General features: G+C 37.1%; 4 protein-coding genes and 1 long non-coding RNA gene across 15 annotated transcripts; 3 read left to right on the plus strand and 2 right to left on the minus strand.

The window, feature by feature from the left end:
• The first annotated feature begins 899 nt into the window (after positions 1 to 899).
• LOC135649152 (large ribosomal subunit protein eL6-like) lies at positions 900 to 3,517 on the plus strand. Its single transcript, XM_065167269.1, has 4 exons — positions 900 to 1,267; positions 1,376 to 1,482; positions 2,871 to 3,052; positions 3,149 to 3,517. The coding sequence occupies exons 1-4, from the start codon at positions 915 to 917 to the stop codon at positions 3,302 to 3,304; spliced, it is 798 nt and encodes a 265-aa protein (XP_065023341.1). The 5' UTR covers positions 900 to 914; the 3' UTR covers positions 3,305 to 3,517.
• Positions 3,518 to 3,713: 196 nt separating this feature from the next.
• On the minus strand, positions 3,714 to 9,211 carry LOC135649149 (SURP and G-patch domain-containing protein 1-like protein). 4 transcript variants are annotated; one of them, XM_065167263.1, is made up of 9 exons: positions 9,047 to 9,211; positions 8,242 to 8,701; positions 7,135 to 7,261; positions 6,568 to 6,674; positions 6,294 to 6,437; positions 5,235 to 5,369; positions 4,797 to 4,976; positions 4,180 to 4,358; positions 3,714 to 4,085 (listed from the first exon to the last, which is right to left on the minus strand). In XM_065167263.1, exons 2-9 carry the CDS (start codon positions 8,645 to 8,647, stop codon positions 4,059 to 4,061), a joined length of 1,305 nt encoding a protein of 434 aa, XP_065023335.1. In that variant the 5' UTR covers positions 8,648 to 8,701; positions 9,047 to 9,211; the 3' UTR covers positions 3,714 to 4,058. The 4 variants fall into 4 exon arrangements, with proteins under 4 accessions (XP_065023335.1, XP_065023336.1, XP_065023337.1 ...); XM_065167264.1 differs by having other exon boundaries at positions 8,242 to 8,687; positions 9,047 to 9,203; XM_065167265.1 differs by having other exon boundaries at positions 3,714 to 3,930; positions 4,032 to 4,085; positions 8,242 to 9,203.
• A 147-nt stretch (positions 9,212 to 9,358) lies between these two features.
• LOC135649151 (transcription factor bHLH48-like) lies at positions 9,359 to 14,489 on the plus strand. 3 transcript variants are annotated; one of them, XR_010501174.1, is made up of 6 exons: positions 9,359 to 10,157; positions 10,325 to 10,390; positions 11,213 to 11,281; positions 11,617 to 11,691; positions 11,996 to 12,631; positions 14,182 to 14,489. XR_010501174.1 is itself a non-coding variant. In XM_065167268.1 (6 exons), exons 1-6 carry the CDS (start codon positions 9,762 to 9,764, stop codon positions 14,182 to 14,184), a joined length of 822 nt encoding a protein of 273 aa, XP_065023340.1. In that variant the 5' UTR covers positions 9,359 to 9,761; the 3' UTR covers positions 14,185 to 14,489. The 3 variants fall into 3 exon arrangements, 2 of the variants coding, with proteins under 2 accessions (XP_065023340.1, XP_065023339.1); XM_065167268.1 differs by having other exon boundaries at positions 11,996 to 12,208; XM_065167267.1 differs by having other exon boundaries at positions 11,996 to 14,489.
• A 636-nt stretch (positions 14,490 to 15,125) lies between these two features.
• LOC103998671 (uncharacterized) lies at positions 15,126 to 17,379 on the minus strand. The gene is made up of 3 exons (XR_672733.3): positions 17,044 to 17,379; positions 16,241 to 16,314; positions 15,126 to 16,160 (listed from the first exon to the last, which is right to left on the minus strand). It is a non-coding gene; the product is annotated as an uncharacterized LOC103998671 (long non-coding RNA).
• A 43-nt stretch (positions 17,380 to 17,422) lies between these two features.
• Positions 17,423 to 23,649, plus strand: LOC135649150 (cytochrome b5 domain-containing protein RLF-like). Of its 6 annotated transcripts, none has more exons than XR_010501170.1 (8): positions 17,423 to 17,763; positions 18,045 to 18,141; positions 18,358 to 18,697; positions 19,962 to 20,096; positions 21,695 to 21,745; positions 22,084 to 22,243; positions 22,582 to 22,686; positions 22,786 to 23,649. XR_010501170.1 is itself a non-coding variant. In XM_065167266.1 (6 exons), exons 1-6 carry the CDS (start codon positions 17,438 to 17,440, stop codon positions 22,155 to 22,157), a joined length of 1,023 nt encoding a protein of 340 aa, XP_065023338.1. In that variant the 5' UTR covers positions 17,423 to 17,437; the 3' UTR covers positions 22,158 to 22,404. The 6 variants fall into 6 exon arrangements, 1 of the variants encoding a protein (XP_065023338.1); XR_010501171.1 differs by having other exon boundaries at positions 22,815 to 23,649; XR_010501172.1 differs by having other exon boundaries at positions 23,151 to 23,649.
• Positions 23,650 to 26,102: the final 2,453 nt, after the last annotated feature.

Here is a 26,102-nt window from a genome sequence, read left to right on the forward strand (position 1 = left end):
GTCTATTTGATGTGTACTAAAAAAAAGCCCAATATTCATAACAATTATTTTGCTAGCTTGTGTTTTGACGCTGGTAAAAGGACCACATAAAACAATAAATTCAACATATTTTTGTTTACAAAGGCAAAATTAAGTAAATTGATTTTCGCAAAGCACTACTTATAATAGGATTAATTATAGATTATTTTTTGTAATTAATTATATTTAATATCTTGATCTTTATATTTTTAAAAAATTATATTGATATCTTACTTATAAAAAATAAAATATTTAATCTTATTTTTTGTTATCTATTTTATTAATAAAAATATTATAGAGTTTATCAATAAGTATATGTTGACTTTATTTTATTTTAATTTATTATTAAGAACGTACGATATTTTTATCATCAAAATCGATAATATAAGGATAAATAAAGTTAAATAATTTATTTTTATAAATATAAAAATCTCAATATAACTTTTAAAAATATAAAGATCGTTAGAGATAGCTAATTACAAGCGTAATATGTCATTAACCCTTTATAATAAATTTTTTTATATAAAATAATATATATATATATATATATATATATATATATATATATATATATATAATTTTTTACATTAATTAGAATTCAGAAAAAAATAAATCATTTACTTATCTCGAGAAAGGAAGGCATTCAGCACTTAAAATATATATTATTAATAATACATATTATTATTCATTTGTGTTAATTAATTTATATTATTAATAAACTTAAAATATATTTTTCTTCAGCATACGTATTATATATAATTTTAATTATCTTATGAATCAACCTAACGGAAGCCCAACCTCATCTCTATGAGAGAATCTTGACCGTCCATCACATTGCAGATGATTCTGATGAGATGATCTCACACTCGACTAGGGTTTCCAAACGCCGTCTATAAATGATCCGCTCCGTGTCGTTCGCGATCCTCCTCCGCTGGCCATTTGAAGGCTCTACCGTCCTCCGCATCTCTCTCCCCCTCCTTGCTCTCGCCATGGCGCCGACAAAGAAAGAGAGGACCGCGAGCCGGAACCCTAGCCTGGTCCGAGGCATCGGGAAGTTCTCGAGGTCGAAGATGTACCACAAGCGGGGGATCTGGGCCATCAAGGCCAAGCACGGCGGCTCCTTTCCCCGCCACGAACCTAAGCCCGCGTCGGCCCCGACGGCAGCGGTCAAGCCACCCAAGTTCTACCCCGCCGACGACGTCAAGACCCCCATCCCCAATCGCCGCAAGCCCAAGCCCACCAAGCTCAGGTATAAGGGTTTCGCCAGGTGGTCTTCAGATTTGTTTGTCTCTTGCTGTTACCTTTATCGCTCAAAGTCGGTTTTTGCGGTGCTTTTGTTCCTTGTTACACGATTCAGGGCGAGCATCACCCCGGGAACCGTTCTGATCCTTCTTGCTGGGAGGTTCATGGGAAAGAGGGTTGTCTTCCTGAAGCAGCTACCTTCCGGACTTCTTTTGGTTACTGGTTAGTCCCTCTGGATATGTTCGAATTGGATCTATTTTTTTAATCATAATATTGTGCTTCTGTATGGCTTTTATGTTCTTTGCTGATATCAGTGATTCTCTGCTTCTTTGCCGAACCTCTTGCTTGAAAAATAGCTTGATATTGCCTTTTTTATGTGAGTATTTAAGAATATACAAAAAGAAGTCTCTTTTGTAAGTCAGCTTTGCTTGGTGGGCAAATGCCTGTGTCTATTTGCTTTGAAGAGAATATGATGACAAAATGTTAATTCCTTAATGATAAAATATTAATACCTTTTTATATTTACTTGATATTAATATACTATTTAGAGATTTTAGCTAGCTGAATAATTTTCATGAAACAATAGCCATCCCTTGTTATTCTAAATATATAATTTTACACATGGTCAAGTTTGGTGGAGCCAGTCATGGTTATCTTAAGTCTGTGTTCATCATGTGTCCATATCTGTGTCTGAGTTTTTCTATCCAAACTCTCCTACGTCCAATTTTATCAGTATTCAGATATCTTGATATTATTCAGAATCATAAATTAAACTTATTAAGCATTAAGAAATTTGCCTTATGATTCATTTTTGTATATATTGCACATTTATTTTTTCTCGTTATCTTTTCTCTTCGCCTTTGTGGTAAAATTCTTTTAGATAGGGAATGCAACTAATACATTCGACATATTGCCTTATATTTGTTAGTGTTATATCACATCTATATCAGACCTAAATCCTATTCAAGTCTATATGTATCTTACCTGAGTCAGATTGGTGTTCATATTAAAGGAATGTCGGCTACTGAATCTTGTGACACTCTAATATTAGTGTTTTAGTAATGCTGATATTTAGACGTATTGCTTAAATTTTCCTAATCTGGTTTGTTCCTTTTTGCATTTCTGCTGATTAGACATCAATTATGTCATAACCCTGACTTAATATAATTTCTTTCAGACTACCGGTTTCTTATAAACATGGTCAATGCCTTGCAATGCGTTGTTAAGTTCTTGTAGTCATATTGAAGAAAAGATATCTTTCTCAGGGATGAAAATGTGTATCCTGATTGTAAGCTTGATAGTTGTTTCTAAAAAGCAGACACAAGGTATTAACAAATTCAGGAACTGGTGCAAAATTAAATGGATGAGGAGGCATATGCTGATATCTGTTTTCTGCTTGATAATTTGTTCAATGATTTTCAATAGATATTGAGGTTGTAGATTCGAAGGCTTTGGAAGCCAAATTTAAAGACAAAAAGCAGTGGCTATCAATTATAAACTGAGTGTGTATAAACTATAGTCATTTCTGTTCTATTTGTTTCTGTAGCACAATGACTTAGCTTGACAATGCTTGTGCTGGTATTTCATTTTGCTTAACACTGATGCTGTAGGACCTTTCAAGATTAATGGAGTACCTCTAAGACGAGTAAATCAGGCTTATGTTATTGCAACATCCACCAAGGTCGATATATCAGGAGTCAATGTGGACAAGTTTGATGACAAGTACTTCACCAAGGAGAAAAAGAAGACGACCAAGAAAGGGGAAGGTGAATTTTTCGAGACTGATAAAGAGGTCTGTGCTTGCACCAATACATTGATTAATTACAATCATGCGGTTTGTATGTTCATTATCTTGCTGATGCATCTTATGTTCTCTTCAAATATATAGGAAACCAAGGCACTCCCCCAGGAGAAGAAGGATGACCAGAAGGCCGTGGATAGCCAGTTGATAAAATCCATTGAAGCAGTGGAAGATTTGAAGGTCTACTTAGGTGCAAGATTTTCGCTTAGGTCGGGAATGAAACCTCATGAGCTCAAATTCTAGAAACAAAAAGGGATCTCTCTATTTCTGCTCTGTTACATTTATATTTTCAGACTAGTTGGTCTACTCTTGACTGTGAAGAAGGGCCTTGGACTTCTGTTTCATGCTTGTCTTGTGTTCTGAGGGAAGAACTCCATTGTTCATTTTCATGAAATTAACAGATGTATGCATCATTAGCTCTTGGTTTCAGTGCAAGTGATCTGATGTGTTTGGTCATTTTTACTGCCTACTTTTTTTAGTGCAACATTGGGAAACTAATAGCTAATTGCTTAATCGACGAAAAATATGTGATCTTTATCTCAGGTAAATATATCAAGTTTGGAATTACACTGCAACCATTTATTGATTTTTCATTACCCCCATCGCATGATCGATTTATAGTACTCCGAGAAACACAATAATCACAACTCCGTATAAGAAGCACATATAATCCAATGATTTAACAATGATCATTGTTCAGTTTCTTGAATACCATCAGTTACGATATTACAGCACTCCGATAACACCCAATGTTCTAAAAACAATGTTGAAATGATTTCCCTAACTTGTTGCTCTCTTCAATATTAACTGATAACCATGGAGTCACCAGACCTGAAATGCTTGTTTAGGTACCATGCTGAAGACAATCTCTGGGCAGCATATTTTCTCAATCAGTCTCCGAGACATCAATATACCCAACCACGACTAAAAACATGAGGCAAAGTTGAGTAGGTAAAAAAGGAGGCCTTACAGCTACAGTGGCCACAGGTCCTTCCCCTCAATAATATGCTTTCCTTGGGTTGTTCTGCAATAGGACATCAAAATGTCAGGTCATTTGGATCAAATATATACAACAGAAACCATCACTTATAAGTGAGGAAAAGGAGAAGGGTTTTTACCAGGGGGTTTGGTCTATACCGATAACCAAGCATCATCCTTTTCTTATACTGCTCATAAATATCATCATCAGGGTTCACCTCACCAGATTTTTGTGCACCAACACCTAGATTGTCCTTCTTCACTTCTCCTGCCATCACTGGATCTGCTCGTCCACGTTTGTCACTGCCAAGTCCCTCACCTGCAAGTATAAATAGTAAAAAAAAAAGAAATCTTTGTTGGCTTTGGAAGACATGATAGCTCTATTCGACTCAAAAATAGTCCAACCCAGGACGATATGCATCGTATAGCAAAAGAAAAAATGATGTGACTAACGTTGAAGCTCTTCAACAGCCTACCATGTGGTTGACAAATTAAACAATAGATTACAACTTGTTGCAGATCATAACAATTTGTTCGTGAGCTACTGATTTCTCGACAACAATAACACAAATCTAACATCAAGGGTCATCAAGAGAAGAAATACATCAGTTGAAGGAACATTAGCTAAAATGCATTTGGTTGAAGCAACCTTTGCGGCAGGGATGTCTACATGGAAAATGTGACAAACTGGCAGCGGATAGCCAATATAATGTCCAGCAGAAGTGAAAAATAGAAACAATTATATATTCAACCATACCTTCTCTCCAACCCATTTTGGACAGAAGTTTGTGCCCAATGTTGTCAGCCTGGATTTTAGCCTTCTCTGCAGCCTCTCTAGCTGCTTTCTGTGCAGCTACATCATTACAAGATGACAGAAACTTCTCCAACTCGTCTGGTGGAATGAAATCACCCATGTGATGACCCTTTTTGATGGGAGCTATAAACACAATATAAAAAAGAAAAATATTAGGATTGTGTTAGAGCTCAAGGTCCTTTTTTCTAAATTACAAGTTAGATAGGGATGAGAATATTTCATGCACAATTATGTTAGATTCCATAGAATGTTAAATCACAAGCATGAGGAGCAGCAGCTACTATTAACAATAATTGTACACTTTATGCTTAGTTAAGATTCCACTTCAACATTCTCGGGGATAATTAATCATATAAGCAATAACAGAGTTCAAAATAGCACCTTGAAGAGAAGCAGGTGGTGGCATTTCATCCTTTGACTGCTTTGGTTGCTTCATTCTCTCTTCCTGTGCAGCCTTCTTCATGTAGAACTCCATCATTGCAATAGGATCTGCAGCTGGAGGCTCACTGGATTCACCTGTTACAAAAACATTTATAAAAAGCCAATAAAACATAGTTCAAACAATAAATTTATAAATGGAACACAAGAGAAATGGTGGTCGTAAATAATGAATAATGAATATGATTCTCTGTTCGCAAAAGCCATAAAGATGCAAAAGCAGAGGTCTTGAAGTATGAACAATACATTCATTACAATAATTTTCGTGGAACAATCTTGTGCCCAAAAATCAAAGAAATGAATTAAGAGCCCTTACATTGTAAAGTCCCAGTCCAACAGAGTTCATTGAATTATTTAAACATGGTCTAAGGAAATAATAGTTAAATGTCCACAAAATAAAAATGTGAGAATTTCCTACAAAAGAATTGCAAGGTATGCACAATTAGAAAGTGCTCTAAAAGTGATACGAAAAATCATAAAACAATGAGCAAGGACATTGCAGTCCTATGATCATTGGAGGCATATCTCTTCGCATGTAAGTGAAAGGATAGAAGATTGTGATAATGCAAAAGCAATGATGAAAAAAAATAACCATGCTGAATTTAATCGCTGGGTAATTCTATCAAATCAATATGACAAATTTAGAAAGTCAGGTCAAGCAAAAGAAAACTCCTGCCTGATTGGATTGGTTGAACTCAACCCACAGGGCTGACCCATTTTCATCAACCCATGAGATCCACGTTCAAGCCTAACCAGACAATCTTTGACCTGTTGACTGGATATGTGGCTTCCCATCAAAAATGATTTTCCTATGGAACTTGACAAACCCAATCATGACCATCCAAACCTAGACACCCTGCTCAGGCTCTATTACCTATAGATAGATTTGGTTTTGGAACCTTGACCTACTTTCATGATAGAACTATATGTATCCCACTGACTGCCACCCTTGAAACAACAGCATCAAAATTTACTAGATCGGAAAATACAAGCTGAGAATACCATAACTAGAGGATCTTCCAGAAGAGCCAGACGCCTCATAAGATCCATACAAAGCCGAAGCAGGAGTTTGGTAATTAGAATTCCGTTGGATAGTGCTCCTTTGAGGTCCACTCAATGCTCTAGAAGTTGAAGTGCTTCCTCTGGCTGCCACAAGGAAAAGTTAAAATCAGTGTTTTTACATAAAAGATTCATAAAAGGTAGATGTCAGACACCTAAACCCTAAACCACTCCGAATTCATAAAGTTGGAGAAACAGGCACGCTGAGGTTATTGACCAGAATTGGATGTTGTAGACTCATTAGATTGTGCAAGAGATTTTTCCTCTTCAAAGAGCCGATACTCGTAGTATTTATAGTCTGAACAACTTGAATCAAACAAAAACCTGCAGAAATCCATGTTACCTATTTGCATACCATCCTCATAAAATAAATAAATACTTATAAATAAATAACAAACTTACACTTTGCTTCAATCACATAAATAGTATGATTGAAGCAAACTAATAATGAACTTAAGCTCAACAGGAACACGATAATACAAATAACAGGCACAATATAATTTATCCAGTGTCAGCTTCTCAAAGTATCTGAAACAGTATCTGTGTTCCCTGTTCTCTCTTCTCTGGGAATCCAAAATTATTTCAATATTTGAGCTAATCCTTAAAGACAGACAAAATTACCCAGTGCATGCATGTAAAATAAGCATCAAATGAATGACCAAGCCTGACACCAAGTGATATAACAAATGGTGCTAAATTAGACTTATAGAAGAAGAAGATCCAGAGTTGTAAAGGCAGATGCAAATCAATGATCTTAAAACTGAAAAAATTTGGGAACTCATACTTGAAAGGTGTATCTCCAGGATTCCTTTGGTGTGTGACATGCTCAAACTGTCTTCCATTCTTTGCCACAAAACTTGCTAACTTATCTGCGACTTTCTTGACTGCTGGATCACTTGGAGGGGATGGAGCTGCATGTTACTTAAAGAACAGATTAATATCAAGATAATGTACAAGTGAATGCAAATTACTGTTGTAGCAGGAGTGCCACATTTCGTTTTTTTCAATCAACAGCCCTTCCACCAATGTCGATAGACAATTAAAAGGCAAAGGGTACATTTAGTAAAATAAGAAGGTACATGAAGCTACTTCCTAGGAAAAAAACAAGAGAGGCAACTAGTGACAAAATATCACTATTCTCTTATTCCCTTATTCCCATAAAAATACACTATGAATAGTATGATGAATGTCCATAAATAAGTTCTGATAACAAATAAGAACAGGAAAAAACATCCAATTTAAAGAACTAATAGTTGCTTGACACCCCTCTAGGTCTTAATTATAATCACAATAACCACAATTTGTTCCTAACTATAATCACAATGACTGCAAAATCCATATTCGTTTTTGTTTCTCAGGCCTTCACACAATCAAGGTAACTATACAGTAACACATAGAAAAAACCTATTTAACTAAAATGAAAAATATTTCAGTTGTTAATTAAAAACAGACAAGCCGCATATCAAATGTTAAGAATAACTAAATAAAAGAAAGTGAAACCATATAACTAACTTCATGCAAGTAGCAGAAGCTTATTCAGGTATAAATGAAATTGAAAAATACTGTTTATTGTAGGTACAGCTGTAGAATCATACACTTTTCAACATGTGAACAACAAGTCAATCACAAAAAATAACAGAAGTAGACAATGCAAATGTTTGAGTTAACGTTAAGAACATTTCATTCTCATTCTTGATAGTTTTTAACAGCAATAACTAGTGAAGTTTCATGCAATTCACATTAAGATGATTATTTCACAAATAAGTTATGTACAAATGAAAAGGAAAATGACAAGAATAACACAGTTAGGTAGAAACTGGAGGCAGTTGTCTTTTACTCTCTGTATAACATTTTTTTAGCAAGGAATAAGATGCAGAAAACAACACATTACCAACATCCTGCTGTTCCGAGGAGGTATGAATGCTATCTCCCTGACTCAACTTCTGGCGCTTAACCGGTTCATCTCCAGATACAGCTTCTGCTTCTTCAGTTTCTTCCTCTTCATCAGCCACAAACTTAACCGGCATCATGGCAACCTTTGCCTTCTGCTTCAAACTGAAGGCAAGCCTCCCACCAGAGGCCATTGTGCTGCCCTTCTTTGTATCATTCACCTTAACATCGAGTGGCCTTTTGCTAACTATAACAGAAGGCTTCAGATCAATGGAAGGGCCGGCCAAAGTGCCAGATTTAGATTGATTAGCTGCTGCCGCTGCCGCCTTTTCTTGCTGGAGTTGCTTGAACCTTTCCATGAACGATCCATCGTTCACAAACAGACCTGAACCATCTCCTTTTTCCATTGCCGGTTTCTCTTGAAGCACTCAATACAAATCAAGAAACCTTGAACCCAAAAGCTGCATCCTTTAAGCTCCAATTAGAAGAGTGCTTACACAACAAGCATCATCTAATCTTCATCAATCACGAAACCACAGGGGAAAGAAAGGATAAAATAAAGCTTGGGTTAGGGTTTCGTCCGTCCTTTAGACGCATAGTCTAAAGCTCGCGTCTTTTGCACAAGAACCGATCCAGATAAGGGGGCTCCAACGGAGACCCTAATCCGCAAGCCAATTGATGGGAAAACTTTGGGGCAAGACGTAATCATCGCTATCCCTAATGATCTAAAACTCCGAGATGGGAAAAAAAAAAAAAATCGATAGAAATCGAGCAAACAATTGCGCGAAGATCTCTCTTTCGCGTACCTCAAATCTGCAACGCCTTCGACTACCAAGCACAGAGGAGAATACAGTCAGGCAAACTGATCGAAAAATCCCTAGAGACACAGACAGAGGGAGGAGGAGGAGGACGCTGGACTGCTATCGGCGGGGGAACGAAACCAACAGAGAAAAAGATCGGGGGTGGAGACGGGAGCGAATTGGGGCAGTTGATATACGTGTAAGATTCGATGAGGTCGCTATGTTTGCGTCCGGTTCGATCACTACAATCCATGGCGATTTCGGCTCGGACTATACGAGTACCAGCCCAACCCAGCCCGGTAATTAAGCTAATCTCTAGCTTTACAATGTCGTTAATATGTGATTTATATTGAAGTTGATATGAATGTAATGATTATATTTATGGATATATATCCATCCGATAAGGCGATATATAACAACGGAGAAACGTGACGGTCATGTTGTTATTTACGCATAACGTTCCCTGCCGTTTTATATGTGAAGTGCTTTTAACGCGTCCACCTCCCGCCTTCGGACTGCCAACATCCGTCGCCGCGGAATTGGAGGTCCGGGGCGACAGAAGAAGAAGCCGCGTTAGGGTTCCTGTGTGCCGATAGTTGCGCACGGACTAGGGCTCGGTCGAATCGAACAAGCCAAACGTGTTGGGAAAAATTCGGGATTGGAGAGGATCGAGCCTCGTCTCGACGTGAATCTCATCCTCCGGTTCCGTGGGGCGATCGCGATGGGATCCGCGAAGGGGAGCCCCGTGCGTCCGAGCTCGGGCGTGCTGCTGGCCTCCGACGGCTCCTTCAGTGCCCTCCTCGGTCTTCCGTCCGACCAGGCCGTGAATCTCCTTCACCGGCTGCCGGATCCCAACGCCGTCGCTTCCAGTGGCGAGATGCGGCGTCTCTGCCTCCCGCCGAGGCCTAAGGCGGAGCTGCTGGACTCGGCCGGTCTCCGGCTGATCGCGCAGCGGTCGGCGAAGAGGAAGGAAGGCGAAAAGCGCAGGGGGGAATCTCCAGCAAAAAAGAGCAAAAGGCGCTCAGAAGAGGGGACTGCGTGCGGTAAGAAGCTCCCTTGCGTTCACGTCCGCGCTCGCCGAGGCCAAGCCACTGATAGCCACAGCTTAGCGGAGAGAGTATATAAACACCTCTTGTTTACTCACTAATGCTAGATAATACGTTTCGATTAACTAGTAGTCTATCTGTAACTTTCTTTTGTTCTTAGTCAGTCGTCCTTGAACTTTTTTTCCTCTTATTCTGATGAAATACCAGGCAATAATTATCTAATTGATTTCAATTTTAGGCAAGGAGGGAGAAAATAAATGCTAGGATGAAAGTTCTCCGAGAACTGGTCCCTGGATGCAGCAAGGTATGTTTTCTTATTTCTTAATCATGTAATTATTATTACCACTAGTCTATACTTCTCAGTCTAAATACTCACACATCTAATTGTGTTTGAAAAAGCATTTTAGTACTTAGGTGAAATGGCAGAACTTGATGACTATTTCGTATCTCAGATCTTAAATCATATCCAGTATTAGCTGGTAAATCTTGGAGCTTTCTATTATATTGTATGTGACACTTTGCAATGGAGGTAGGGGTGTAACCATTATCTCAATGATTTGGAGAACTTGGAATGATTTCTCAATCTGATGACAGAGCTGAATGGCAGCTATATGCCACCAACTCATCTAGGAGTATGCATTTCATCACTTCCTGATGGGCATTAATAGAGATTTATTAACCTCATCTGTGCATTAGGTTTAATTTATAGAACTTGAAGCTCGAAAGACTAGTTCATCCCCCATGCAAGATTTGTAGTTTGTGAGTAGTACTACTTAGATCGGTTGCCAAAAGCTTACACGGATACTCACTAGTAGTTAGAATTTCTAAAGGATCTGGGGACCATAAAACTCAGACTAATTCTTCTCTGCCTCAGTGTTCAGCTGCATTCATGAATGTTTTGAGTTGAAAGGTTATTGACTTGAATCTTTGATCAGTCTTCTGGCTGATGATCATGGTCATTGAGAGACAAAGTTATGGATTCCAGAGCTCCTATTAAGTCTAAGTGAGCATGGTACTCAAAGGCATGAAAATGGGCTTGAAAACCACAAACTTAGAATGTGGCTCCTATACAAAGAGATGAAATATGGCTACATGATATTGAATCCAATCTCTTACTGTGACACAGATATCAGGTACAACTTTATTGTTGGATGAAATCATCAGTCACATAAAATCTCTCCAATGTCTGATTGAGGTATGTTACTTGATTCATTATCCATTCTACAACTACTACTTTCTCTCTTCTGTGTCTTGATTGTGCTTATATGAATATTTCATTTCTTAAAAGTCTTGTCATCTTGTCCCAATAATACTCTCCTCTAGTTGGACATGCATAAAGTAACTGTGGGGTCTAAAGTGTTATATCATGACAGATGAATCTCACACCCCCATTTATGACTGTCCAACTAACAGAAGAAAGCTATTGGAACAAAATCTAGGTCATACATTAAGACTTCAAATTTAACAAAAATTCCTGTGCTGTAGTATTTAAATTACTGTCTAAAGTTCCTTTTCACTATGGTTTTTCAGTTATTGTCAATGAGACTAGCAGCAGCGAACTCAAGGATCAGCTTCAGTGGCCCTGATAGCTCCTCATCAGTGGATGTAATGCATCTTTTCCTCTTTTCTCTCCTTACAGTACTAATGTTTTGGAGGTGCCAAAATCTGAGTAACGGTCATATAGTATGTTTGCTTTGAGTCTTGACATAGCACAGCATTTCAATAAATAAATTTATTATAATACTGCCGACAAGGCTTTCATTTGGCGAATCATGTGAAACAATGGTTTTCAAATGTAATCATTGCAACTGTAATTTATGACTAAGTATCCATCACATTAATCTTGTAGCACCCCATATTTTACTCTGAATTTAAGTATGATGTAAAACATGGTTACTACTAATGGCAGTGTGGGTGGCTAACAGTCAATAATGAGAGGAGTAGGAGGGTCGGAATGGAACCGATAGAATGGTCATCATATGGAGGAAGGAGGCAGCCACAACAGCATATCTGGCACATCAATTTAGTGCACCCCCAACAAACATCAAGAGCCTCTGAAGGGGAGACACCCACTACACCGATCATGGGACCTTACTCTTCCAGTGCCATCAATTTGCTTCTGGTAACTGCTGCCCTCCTGTTTCAGCTTTTTATGTCACAAACCAAATTGAAAGATTACAGTACACTAGATAAGGGGTTGGTACGACGTTGACATTTATTTAATAAAGATGTGTCTTAATGTATTCTGACTGCTGTGGTCCCAAATTTCGGTGGCATTGTTGAGCAAACATCTATAAATGGTTGCCAAAGTAATGAGGCCTTCCTGTTGCAATTGTCCTGCGGAGGATCCCACTTAATTAATATGGTCTCCATGGTCCCCTTTCTGTGTATGTTCACACCCTCACTAGTAGAACTACCTTGGTCTCTATGTTCCTATTTCTGAGCATCTCCATTCTGTCATTCACTAGTAGAACTATCCTTTATTTCCAAGTGGCCTAGGTCTTCAAAGAGGCTTGTTCTCCCCATCCATATCTCATAAGTACAGGTAAGATGAATTTAAGTTCTTTATCAACTATAACTTGCATAACTTTTTGTGACATCCAGTTTCATGTCAAGATTTGCTAATTCTTTCTTCAGAATTGTATCTTCTTCCACTTGGGTAGCTGCTTTACTTCTTGCCTGTTTATCATTAGCCATCAGGACAGCTGGTGTGCATTAAGCTTGATGTTAACTTGAACTTGAACAAGACAGCCTTCACTGTCGTAGTCAGGTCCTTAGCTACCTGATTTAGACTCTTGATATAATTCTGTCACACTCTAGGCCCACATCTTTGGACCATTCTAAATGACATTAATTTTGTTAGATGAGTTTTTTTTTACATCTTGGATGTGGTGATTCGTTAAAACTGGTGCATTGATGTGATTGTTTGACAGCTCTGTAAGTTGTGATGAGGTGAATTAACATGCCTCAATGCTAATTGATGGTGTATGGACCCTGTTAGCACCATTCTTGACCAACTCAAGGCAAACTCACTTTAGATTTTTTACTCCATGAACCTTTTGAATAAATCATTACATTAAACATTACCCTTTGCTTAGTTATATAAGAACTAGTAGCATGTGAGATATGTTTGGAAAGATACCTGATTATGTGAGACTGAAAAATTCATGTATTTGTGACTTTTATACCATACTAATGTACCGATCAGCTGTCGATACGGTACGTACCGAGCTGTACCGAGCATATCGACACACAATATACTAAGGTGTACCGATATACCACCCATACCGGTCCTCTATTGGACTGGTATGTACCGCCGATACTGAGCGGTATGGTACGGTATTGCAAACTATGAGTTTTAACAGATAATAATACAATTACATATTAGTAAAGATGTTGTAAGTTCTTGTAAGTACAGATGAAGGAATATTCTCGTGCAAGATGAACACCAAGCAGATCATTTACATTTCATTGGAACTACTACTTCTTTGTAAGCATTATAATTAGTTGGATCCCTAAAGCAGAACATCTCTACTAGATTGTGAGTTTTAACTAAAAGCAGTGAAGAAGAACAAACGAATTGCATGAGACTCACTAATAAGGTTAGGGGAGAGTCAGTATATGCAGCATTGTCCTTATTTGTTTCTGTGATTTGAACCCTTATCATCCAGGTCATGTACGAGCAATGAGCAACTTATCCTTGTACCAAGGCTCAACTCTTTTCAAGTGAAAAATAGTGTGTTAATGTTGAAGGAACGTATCTAAGAAAGCAAAAAGATAATGGTAAAATTAGTTCACATTCCTTACGGATACATCTTTGATTGAAGAACAAACAACCAGTAAGAGCCAGTACAAGTACCAACCATTATCTCCTCTTGCATCATGGTATAATGTAGTATGAAATTCCATTTCTATGTTCGCTTATACAGATTTGTATTCTTATTCTACACATTCTGCATCTGTTGATTTCATCATGCCATGTACTCTCTATTTGCTAATCAAATGGCAATCCTATTGATCTCTTAAGTTTAGATCATATTTCACACTGGCTTTTGTTCTTTTACTATGACCACACTTTTGTTGCCTTTGAAATAGTAATTCAGCACTTCAGCCATCTGAAGACAGAACCTGAAGATGCCATGGTGACAGCATGATTTAATAGCAGCATGGTGGTATGTTAATGACAGCAATAAATTACTCAGTTCTCCATGTTATAAATGTCTAGAATTTTTCTTCCATTTTTCTTTTTTTCTCATATCGGCGGCACTCTTTTGGACAAGAAAGGAATCAAGCAATCCACCTATGATTTTATAAAGTATGATATTAGAGATGTTCGTTTTGAACCATAAAGAGTGTATTAGCCTGGATTAGGCTTATTAATATGTTTCAAGTGCTTCTAAATCTGAATCCTTGTCCTTTGAAACCCCCCTTGCCTTAATACTTTTGCACTCGTTGCCTTGGCAAGGGGCTATAAACATGCATGACAAATTTCAGATTTGCATGATAACTAGAAAGAGTTTTTTGGTTTCAATCGATGCCTCCAGTCTCTAACCATCTAAAGAATAAAAGTAGTTGGATTTTAAATGTCAGTTTGATACAGGTTTCAAGTTAAGATGTTGATTTGTGTACTGCCCGAAACAAATAGTCTACTAAGCGATGGAATTGTATTCTTTAGTATCTTAGTTGGATCAGAAGCATACTGTGATTCTTATTTTAAGGAGCTGTCAAGCCAGGATTAAAGTTGATCATTTAAACATTCTTAAGATCACAATCTCCACTATTCCACTGGTTCCTAAAAGTTTCCATGCCAGTTAATTGAGCTCAAATATTATTTCAATTCCAGAGATCTTTAAAAAGTATGATTTGCTCAGAACTAGGAGTTCTCTAATTACATATTGTTAAGTTTAGTTGAACCTATCTAGCAACATTTGTTGATTGAGCTTGGAAGCCATAGTAACAGTTGAGAACTTGATATAAATACAGATGCATTACTGACATTGGATATTATACAAATCCAAATGCCTATAAAAGACCAGATCCAGATCGAGCCTAATTTTCCAGAATTTTTCAGGTGTCATTGGAGGGGTGTGCCTATAACAATGCCTTGCATTTCTGATGCACATTCAAGACACACCATAATTGATGTTGTTCATATGATTTGGAACTGCATCATATAATTTCTTGCATTTCTGATACACAGTTCTTCCTCATCAAATCCCTCATCTGTTGGACCTAGAAAAGAAATATGATGCTTGTGTTGAATGGTTTTGCTGTTAATGTCTTTTGTTTCATCATCATAATCGTTGAAATCCATACATTGTAATGTATTTATTGAGCTTCTTCGTGGGAAGGAAACAGGATGAACAAGTGATGTGCGGAACATGGTTCAAACTCTTAACTAGATTGAGATCTTTGATCGACCTCAGGATTCCAAGAGAAACACCCCCAGCAGTCAGCTCATCTGTGTTGAACTTGGAACCAATGTTGAGATATCTTCTTCAGAATCTATGCATGTCAAACAATTGTTAACTCTTGTGTATTCCTGAAGTAAACTGAAACCCTCATCTCCTTTAGTCTTGATCAATACTTCAACGTTACCTGAAGCAAATGCCCAATAGATGCTCACTCCCTAAGATGTTATCTGGATCAGATCTAATTCTTCATAACTTGTTTTCATCCTGTTGTAATCCTCAAGCAAACCTCTTCTTTTAGCTTGCTCAATCAAGAGATTTCACCCTGTTCCAATAACCTTTGTTGCTTGCAACTCCTTCCCCTAGTCATTTCACAGTTTCTCTGCTCCTCACCAAGTACATCTTTCACCATCGTTAACCTTTCAAGCTTATCCACAAGTCATCCACTTCAACAACATCGACCTTGTCTTGCTTTCCCTTCAGGGAACTGCTCGGTTGCTTGAGGTTTCTTCTTGACAACATTGCTCTTCAGCGAAGATCTCTTTTATTTTGATGTACAAGGAGACACTTGTGTTTCTTCCATTCATCCCGATGTCATTCTTGGCGTCAGGAAGCCTTCTCTGTTCAAGTTCTGATGCTGATTGGAACTCGAAAACTAACTGGCTGCAGAAGATGCTGTGTGTGAGAAACCCTGGTCTTTTTCTTCTTGAATAGAGGCAACAAGCATTGTGTTTAGTACACACCTGTACTTTCAAATCATCAGAATCACCTGAGCGATCAAGTTTGGTGCTCCAACCAGGTTTCCTTGGACAAATACCTATAATAGTAGCAACAGGTGCAATGATGTGAGATTTTCTATGCTTAATGATGCATGGAAAAAGAGAAATCCTGGTTATCAGAGCACAAGAGAAGCATATACTTAATGTGTGATTTAAGATAGGATGCAGAGTAGCTCAAAATGGAAGATATAAAGAGAAAACTAGAAGCATGAAAGTATGTATAAGAAAACTACTGTGCAAATTGCAAATAAACTAGCATAGCTCATTAGTCTCTCCTTCGTTATAGTCCTCAATTTGTAAGCTATCTGCTTATACAAACTTTTCTCTGTCATGATAATGTTGACAGCTGACAGTTCCTGATGCTACAGTCTGAGCCGACTTTGAGGCATAATGACAAGATACTTCTGTATAGTATCCGCAACATAGCGTTCAATTTATATCCATTAGCACTTCTCTCCAACCTGCTAGCTAACCTTCCACGATGCCCATCCAAGCATGCTTCTCATCAAACAATGATACGATTATACAAGAGTATATCAAATTCGTGTCTTGTTGCCAGAAAATTCATCATTTCTTTTCGTCATGAACCAGAAATGGTCCTGTGACCATGGATTTCAGGATCGGATCAGAGGATTGCTGGAGAAACCTAGGCAAAACTTGCGCGGCAGGGGGGAAAAAAGGTAAACGGTCTACGAGATTAGAGATCGACAGAGGAAGGCGTTTCGATCGGCATCCAGAAGATACGGAATAACAATTCCTACAATTACCAGTAGGGCAGCAGGTCGAGGTGAAGAAGATCACCGCGAAACGCGAGTTGTAGAACCGAGGCTAAGGTGGGATCGGAGACGAGCAAATCCGTCACTAGCGCAGGCGAGGAAATCCCCAGACGCAGGAGTGATGCCGCCTTCTCCTTCCTTATTTGCTTCAATAAATTCCCTCCTCTTTTTCGTTTGATCTTTTCCGCCCTTTATTGCATCGTTCGGTGGAAAGAATCGTACAATCTTGCATACCCGCTTGTCGATTGGATCAACGTTACGTGATAGAAGGGTGTCTGTTTGGGTCGAACGAGGCAACGTGGCAGCATGGTTTGCTGTTTAAAGTGCAATGCATTTTGCGGTCCCTACACATATTTAGTTAACCTACCAGCCTTTTCTATGGTGCATGCAACGGGGTGATGGGACCCACCTGTGGAAGAGTCGCTGCAAGGGTAAACACGCGTTTTGTTTGCGAGGTCAAGACGTTGAGACTGATACGTGTCAGAATCCTGGAGGTGAACGGTACTGGTGGCTACACGAGGTATTTCAGCTGATAAAAGTTGTAGAGATCCGCACGGCTTTCCCTTCCATATTCGAGACCAAAATATCGTCACATTGTCGCCTCTCCGTATCGTTTCTGCTTCTTGTCCTCCGGTTCGGACCCTTCCCTCCTTTCTCCGTCTCGCCTTCTCCCAGACAAGAATCCATCTCAAAGTTGTTAAGATCTCGAAGGTATTCTTCTTTAATTAGATCTCGTTCGCTTCGATTTCTTCCTCACGATTCGATTTTTTTCCTATTTTATTGGGTCTGTATACTCGGGAAATTTTGTAGCGTCGATGCTTGTTGGGTCTTTTCGCATGAACCAGTAATTTGTTCCTTTTCAATCAGGAACCCTTTTAATCTATTTCGAAGACAATAAGATGGAAAGCAATTTCAATTTTTATAGGGAAATACGTGTGGATCCTCAATCTTTCTTGTTGTTTGTTAACCTTTGTTTGGGATTTCTTTCACAGGCGATCCGGGCAAAACCTATTGAGTTTGAGAAGTTCAAAAATGAGTGCACGGACGAACTTGGAGATGGTTGATTCCTCAGACTTCACCTTTTGCAAGGTGAGCCAACTAACTTTTGGGTGAAATGTGGCTTTCACACTGGTGAAAACTCATCCAATAAATGTATCAATTTTCCCCCATTTAATTGTCATATTGAATCCTAAAACTTGTTTGCCGAGCCTAAAATGTTGAAGATTTGTAGGTTTTGTTGTTGATACTGTAGTGCAACAGTTTCTTAAGAAAGTTCTACGGATTTTAAGAATGTCTTATATCTAGGTTGGTTTACAAGCGGAAGATGGGAATTTAGAGTCTCCCAAAGCAATTCCTGATGTCCGGAAAATCATTCTCGAAGACACAAATGATAAGTCTCAAGGAACTGCAGGTTTGAAAGGGCAATCTGATGTATCTAAATCTAATATTTCAAGTGAAGTGGTTCCAACAAAAGTTGATGATAGTAAAAGAAAGACACAAAAGTCAGATGGAGAAGCGGACGATTTGGCACAGAAACAGAAGGCAAAGGTGAAGAAGCCTGTAGGGAGAACAAAGGTTCCTTTTGAAAAGGGGTACAGCCAAATGGACTGGTTAAAGCTTACTCGCACGCATCCTGACCTTGCAGGTGTTTATTTCCCCTGGATGGTTTATTGATTCGTGTAAATTGGTTTGGTTGATGAATTTCAGTTCATGCTAGGAGCTTATCTTTACTCTAGAAAAAAATAGTGGTTTAGCACTGCAGCAATAAGATAAATATTTAAGTTTGAGAAATTTTAAACAATTATAATGATATAATGGTCAAATTTTAAGTACTTCTAGAAAAATATTAGTTATGGAAAAGATTTTGAACCAACTACTGTTGTAGCTGTTGCTGCACCTTCCACATGACTGTTCTCATTGACACAACGTTAACAGTAATTGACATGAGAAATGGCGGATGATGAACCATGGTCCATGATGTAAAATTCTTCTTTCACATGTTGTATTTAATTCTTCCTTTATTCCCCCTTTCATTTATTTATGAGCAGACTGTCATTGAATAAGATGTTTAAACCCAGAGTTAGTTTTCTAAATTAGGAGTCTCTAAACAAGCATTGGTGTGGATGCTAAGATGCAATGGCAGTAAATGGAGGAGATAATAAGTGATACTCAACTTAGTTATGTTGTTGACCTCTCATTTTTTTAATCACCTTCAGCCCTTCATGCTCTTTGATAAATCCTGCATGTAGGAATCTCTTTCTCTGAATTATGAGACTCTTTAAGGTGTTTTTCTAACTTTACTGTTTCTCCACTTTGTTTCTGTCGATTTATGCTTAAGCAAGACTACTGTAAATATGGATTATTAGGATTTAGATGTAAAGGTCCACAACCTTTTGCTTCCTTCTGTTGTATGGGATTGACCCATGGCACTATTCTCTCAGCCATTACTCAACTGATTTCATATCTATCATCGGCTTTATCCATCCATTGGATGAGCTGCTTTCGTCCAGTAGTGCACAATGGTGAGTTTCATTGTATATTGAATTTTTAATGATCCAAAATAAATTTCTCTGAATATTTGTGTCCTTGTTTCAAATGGCTAGAGACATATGTGGGCACCCTATTCAAATATATTATAGTTACTAGTATGATGTTTCATTATTGTACTGGCAAGATAACTACTTTTTGTTTTTATCGTTAACAAACTAGATGATTCTGTGGTTCAAATTTTTCATGTATTGTCATAAACAAATTGCTTTTAAGTACATATTTTCAATCATATAAAATGCTTCTTTTCTCTGTCATTCCACTTTTATACAATTAAATGTCTTTATCATCTTTTAAGTTCTCTCAGGCACTATACCAATCTTTGCTGTTGATATCTTTATTATTCGGATTATTCTTTCTAGGACTAAAGGGGCAATCAAACCAAAGGCTTATCTCGATGGATGAAGTTAAGCAACATAAAACTGGTGGTTCAATTTGGACTGTTCTAAAAGGCCATGTTTACAATATCTCCCCCTACATGAAATTTCATCCCGGAGGTATGCATCTTTACTTGATTCCGAAACAGACAATTGTTTACAAGTTCTAGTGAACTCATATAATTTTCATTGGGAAATATTCTTTTAGAAGGAAAGTTTGTAGTGTCAGAATCACTGAGATATTCTTTATGAATTATAACATTATATTTCTTTCTAAAAATAGCAGCTTGTGTTGCTTCTTTTGGAGGAAAGCCTATGACTTGTGGTGAAGATATACTGAGCTATACCTTTATGACTTATACCTAATATGTTTCTTTCCAAAAAGCAGCTTCGTGCACATAAAATTTTGTTCATTGCAAAACAGAGACCAAAAGTTTTGGTTGTTAGGAAGGGGAATATAAGTGTAATAATGCATTTATTGAGTGCATGAACGTCCAAATGATGAATTGGCAGCATTGGAAAAGTTACTTAGAAGTTTCTCCTTCCACTGAACTGTTTCTAAAAATCTCATATGATAACTAATACCCTCAGGATTTAATAGCCAAATCTGAATTTCAATTATCAAGATTTATTTTCATGGTGTTTCGGAGTAACACGGTGCCAGGATGTGCTAGATACCTATATTCATGATGAGGCACATGTTATGACTTTCAAGACAACTTGACAATAAAAAAGAAAGTCATCAGTTGCCTTGGAGGGTAACATCTTAGCTGATGGCCATAAGATGGTCCAAAGTATGGTGATATCCTTGTTAATCCCAATGTAGTCTTATATTAGAGCATAAAGTGCAGGTTTCTACTATCTAATGTTCGTAAAGATAAATAAGATATTTGCATATTCGGTGGGATAGATATGATACTATCGCATTCTGTAGGGGTATCTTTTCTCGATGTTACAGTCATTCCATTATGATATAGATATGAATTCCAGTCATATTTACCTGCCCAATTAACAAATTATCCAGCTTATTGTAAAGAATAGAAAAAGGACCCACAATTTTTTTTTCTGGTCATCAGAATAGTTGAACAATTCTTTTTATTGGAGAAGTAGTTATCTTGCTGACATGAGCTTAGCTTCTGCTTGGTAGACAGTTTCTAGTTTCTACAGATGAAGCTGAAAAAACTCCCACAATATGGACATTGATGAGGAATGTGCACCTGTGGACTTCCTTGTTTAAGTTTGTTTTGATAGTAGCACATTGACAGTCTTACATGATCGGATCATAGAATCAGATCTTAAGATCATAAGATCCTACAATTTATTAGAAATTAATTTTAAGAAACATGCACATACCTAAAGAAATTTATAACTATTTTTCTTTAAGATAAAGTAACTCTTGTATATTCTTACGCTAATAATTGTATTTTTATTAAAGATTTAAAGTGAATGCATAATCTCTTATTTAAATGATTATACAACAGAAGATTTCTAAGTTTATTTATTAAAACACAGTGCAACTGAATGAAGGCTGCATGGTTCCATAATATTTAACATTTGGATGCAGAAAATCGTCTAAGTTCACTGCAGAATTGTATCACGTTTTGTGTCGCTTGCTTTCTATGATAAATATAACTTGTGTCCTGAAAATGGTTATTATGTCTGGATACGGAGACTTGACTTCTCTTATCAAGTTAATCATGGATATCTTTGTTTTCCAGGTGAGGATATGCTTATGAAGGCAGCTGGTAGAGATTCGACCTCTTTATTCAGTATCCTTTTATCTATTATAGTTGCTTTCTTATGAATGTGACAATTTTACTGGGTATATGAATAAAAATAAAACATCATCCAGTGTAAAGAAAACATGCTGTTGTTTAATGGCAGGAGTCTCAAACTAACAATTCTGTTTTAGCAGAAGAATGGAACAGTGCATGAATGCCCTAGATGATGCCTCCTATTGCTGATGAGATCTGGCACATTAGATCAGTTCGTTTTACTATTAAAACAAACTCTCTCTTTTCCATTTTTGTTTATTTAATCAGTATGCTCTTCGTGAATAAAAGTATTTTTATCTCTCGCTCTCAAGTTATCTTTAACTTCCTCCTAGACAAATATCATGCATGGGTGAATGCTGAATTTTTATTGGAGAGGTGCCTTGTGGGAATATTGGAATATAATTGATGATGAACTCCAGAATTTTTCTAAACAAGTATTATTATATTTGCACCCCGGGGTTGTGATCTGTTCCAGGATCCGACCGGTTGGAGGTTAGCAAAGCAAGTTGAATACGTAGTGTCATTCATTTGCCTTGTATGTCCGTATTTCTTGCTTGCTACAAGCACAGTTCTCTTTTGTATTAGAATGACAATCTTTGTACTCGGATGTTGTTTATCCAAATCTTCATAGTGTACACTGGAGATGAACCGAATCAAGTGCATCTTGCATTGCATAAGAAGCCTTGTGATGGTGTCGCTTCAATGATATGATCCTAGTAATTGATTGTTCTGGAATTTTCATGTCAAGATATATTTATATTTTACCATGACATTAAGTCATAGTAGTTTCTCATATTCTCATTGCACTAAAGGAATGCATATGATCACAGGTGCAAAAAGCATCATCCAGTAACATTCTTTTAAATGACATCTAAAGGTGCAGGGAAAGATTCCAGCAGCTGAGCATCCATCAAGCCCTATGCGCCGCAATGCAGGTACCATCTCACACTGTTTTGCTGCTTATTGTAACCTCTCTCACACTGCTGCAACAGATGATTCCAAAGCATAATCTCTGTGTAACCTCTCTATTGTAGCCTCTCTCACACTGCTGCAACAAATGCAGGTAACCTCTCACGCCATTTTGCTGCTTATTGTAACCTCTCTCACACTGCTGCAACAGATGATTCCAAAGTATAATCTCTGTTTTGTTTTCTGTCGGTGCTTTAATAAGCATGAAGGATAAACTGATGACAGCAAGCAATCATGCATGCATCTAGTGGACTTGCTTCCACATTTTTCCAAATGATGAGGCAATGAATCAGCCGGCCACATGCATGCATATAGAGTGAGAAGAACAAGAGAGAGAGAGTTCATCAGACATAACAGAGGCAGTTGCATCTCGTTTCACCTCATTCTACATGCACGTCTTTACATAACCATAAGCATATCTATTATGTAGATATATAGAGACGGAGGTTTGCATGTCTACTATTTCCTCAGGCATTCACGGACGACTTTAGGACAAGTTCTAAGGCCCCTGAAAGTCCAGTGTACACTGTCAGGTATGGCTCAAAGGTTGCACTTTTGCATACCCAAAAGAGAACGCACCTCATGACAATCCAATGCTGCTTGATGTGCGTTATCGCCGGAAATCTTCTGCAGCCCGGCGGATTATGGTACGGTGAAGTCCAGGCTTCGATCATGTTCAACGGCGTCAATGCTATGGTGAAGTAGAGCCGGTGACTCCTGTCGTTCCTTGTTTTGAGCCAGAGACCATTGCAACAACAGTCCCAACTCTCGTTCTTACTACTATTCGATTCACTAATTGTATGCAGTAGTTTTCTCTAGTTTTATATGCATTTGTACTGTATCTGATAGAGGGGAGAACTCTTGTTCTTCTATTTGATTTAAATAGATCTATGTTTAGTTTGGAAAGAAAAAAGTTAATCTTTTTCTCATGTTCCTGTTGAATAGGAGGAACGATCAAGAAATGCTCCTCTTGTCGCAACCTCTTCCCACTTCACTTAACTCCCAAGTAAACTTTACTTACTGCTATAGAATCATTGACATGAGCAATATCAATAATAAATGATTTGACAAGAGTTATTATAACTTAAACTCATTCTACCATCTAAGTGCTTTGACAGAACTAATAGAAAACATACTATTCGTAAAAAAAAAAAACTACTAAAATACATACTATTCTTGAAAAAAAAAGTACGATATGTCACCAACTATCTTTATTAACTTAACAATTGAGTTTGATCATAGTAAGTCTTACGATAAAATGAACTTCCTATTGTCGAGAAAATTTACAGAATTAGCATATGAAAATATCATCATTTTAAGCGAATCTAATTTTTATATATGAGTATATAATCTTTCATCATTTTCAGATATTTTATTATTTTCTTTGTAGTCTTTTAGTGTTAAAGGTTCGGGTATCATGCTTGAGTGATTGGATGTTATATTGTAAGATGGAATGCTGTAACAAAATCGACATATCGATGGAATAAGCGATATACTAAAGTAAAGGGTGATGTGCCGATAGTTCGAACAAAGTATTGAAAGATTGGATAACATGTCGGAATAGTGTACAACTTATCAAAAGCTTCGTAAATGTATCGAATATATGGTTGATTTGTTAAAGTCTTAATTAAGGTCATTATGGATCAATCTGAGTTAGTATTGGGTTAAAATAATATCAACTTATCAAGAAAATCAATAGGCTTGTAATTAGACCTAATTGAGCTAGTTAAAAGGTCAAAACTATGACTTAAACCATGGTTCTGCTAGGCCTAGGAGTTATTATTGGGTTAAAACAATGTCAACTTATCAAGAAAGTCATTATACTTGAAATTAGACCTAATTAAGCTAGTTGAAAGATCAAAACTATGACTTAAACTAGGCTTGGTATGGTACCGCTAGGCCCAAGCGATAGTATCGTCTAAGTTAGTCGACAATCACTATTTATACTTTGTCAGTCTTTTTGGCGATGGTGTCGCCTATGCCAATAGTAATACTGGCCTAGGCTAATGATAGTACTGCCAAAGTCCAGATTTGTAATATAGTTATGGTGGTAGTACTATCGAGTGCCGACGATAGCATCACCTGTACCTTAAAATTTTGGAGATTTAAATTTTTGATTTTATTCTTGAAGGCTTTTGGGTATCTAAATATAGAGCATCCATTTGTGAGATAATAAAATATTAGAAACTCTCATTTTGAGCATAGTTTGAGTCTTCTCCTCCTTTTTAGTTTAATTATAATTCTAAGTTGTAAAAGGTGAGAGATCTTATGTAAAAAGAGAGTGTGAATGTTATCTTTATAGTCTGAAAAAGAAAAAAATAACAAGAATAATTGATCTTCACCTGTTGAAAAGAAAATTAATAATAAAAGCTAGTGGTTTTGAGAGAAGAGGAATCAAGAATGGATATAAATCGAAAATATCGAACTATTATAAATTAGTTTATCTCTTTTTTACTTTCCTTTACTTGTGACTTAGTTTTATTTTCTTTACTTGAACTTTAACCAGGTCAATTGAATTTTTTAAATGTGTTAATTTATCGATTGAATTTTAAAATTGATTTAAATTACTATTACACTAATTCACTCGCTCTCTTAGTATCATTAAAATCTTCACAATTAGTATCAGAGTAAGATTCTCTCATTTAGATTAATACCTAAGAGAGAATAAATTATGTTTTTAAGCAATAAAGAGGGATACTCTATCACACATCCTTTTATATTTAATGAGACGAATTATACCTATTAAAAAATAAAAATAAGGATTTTTTTTATTTTCTATGGATTTTGATTTATGGAATGTTATCGAGTTTGATTTTTAAAAATCTTCTAAATTGATAGATAAATAAAATAATTTAGAAAAAAAAGAATATTTTCTTTAAATGTTAAAGCTATAAATACTTTATTTTATATTTTAGATAAAATTAATTCAATTGAGTTTGACACTTTTAGGATCAAGAGCACTAAGAGAGGGGGGGGGGGGGTGAATTAGTGCAGAGCGATTTCGGTAGAAAATCCGATTCGTAAATCACTTTAACTTGTAACCAAGTAAGATGTAGTTAAAGTAAGGATATAAAGGCAGTTTGCAGTTATGATAGAAATCATAACGTAAACGCAAACTGAAATATGATGTTCGTACGATAAAAACGATTTACGTCTAAACGCCGATTCGAAAAATGCAGAGCTTGAAAAACGATCGTATATGCGCAAAAGGCAGTAAGCTTTTGAGGAGGTTTACAGTAAAAATAAGATGCTCAAAGTAAATGCAAACCAAGATTTAGAGTGGTTCGGTCAATCTTGACCTACATCCACTTTTGGCTTCCTCCTCCGACGAGGTCACCGACGTCCACTAGAGGCCTTCCTTCAATAGGCAAAGGCCAACCAC

The sequence above is a fragment of the Musa acuminata genome, chromosome BXJ3-9 (assembly GCF_036884655.1).
Source record: "Musa acuminata AAA Group cultivar baxijiao chromosome BXJ3-9, Cavendish_Baxijiao_AAA, whole genome shotgun sequence".
NCBI classification, from domain to species: Eukaryota; Viridiplantae; Streptophyta; class Magnoliopsida; order Zingiberales; family Musaceae; genus Musa; species Musa acuminata.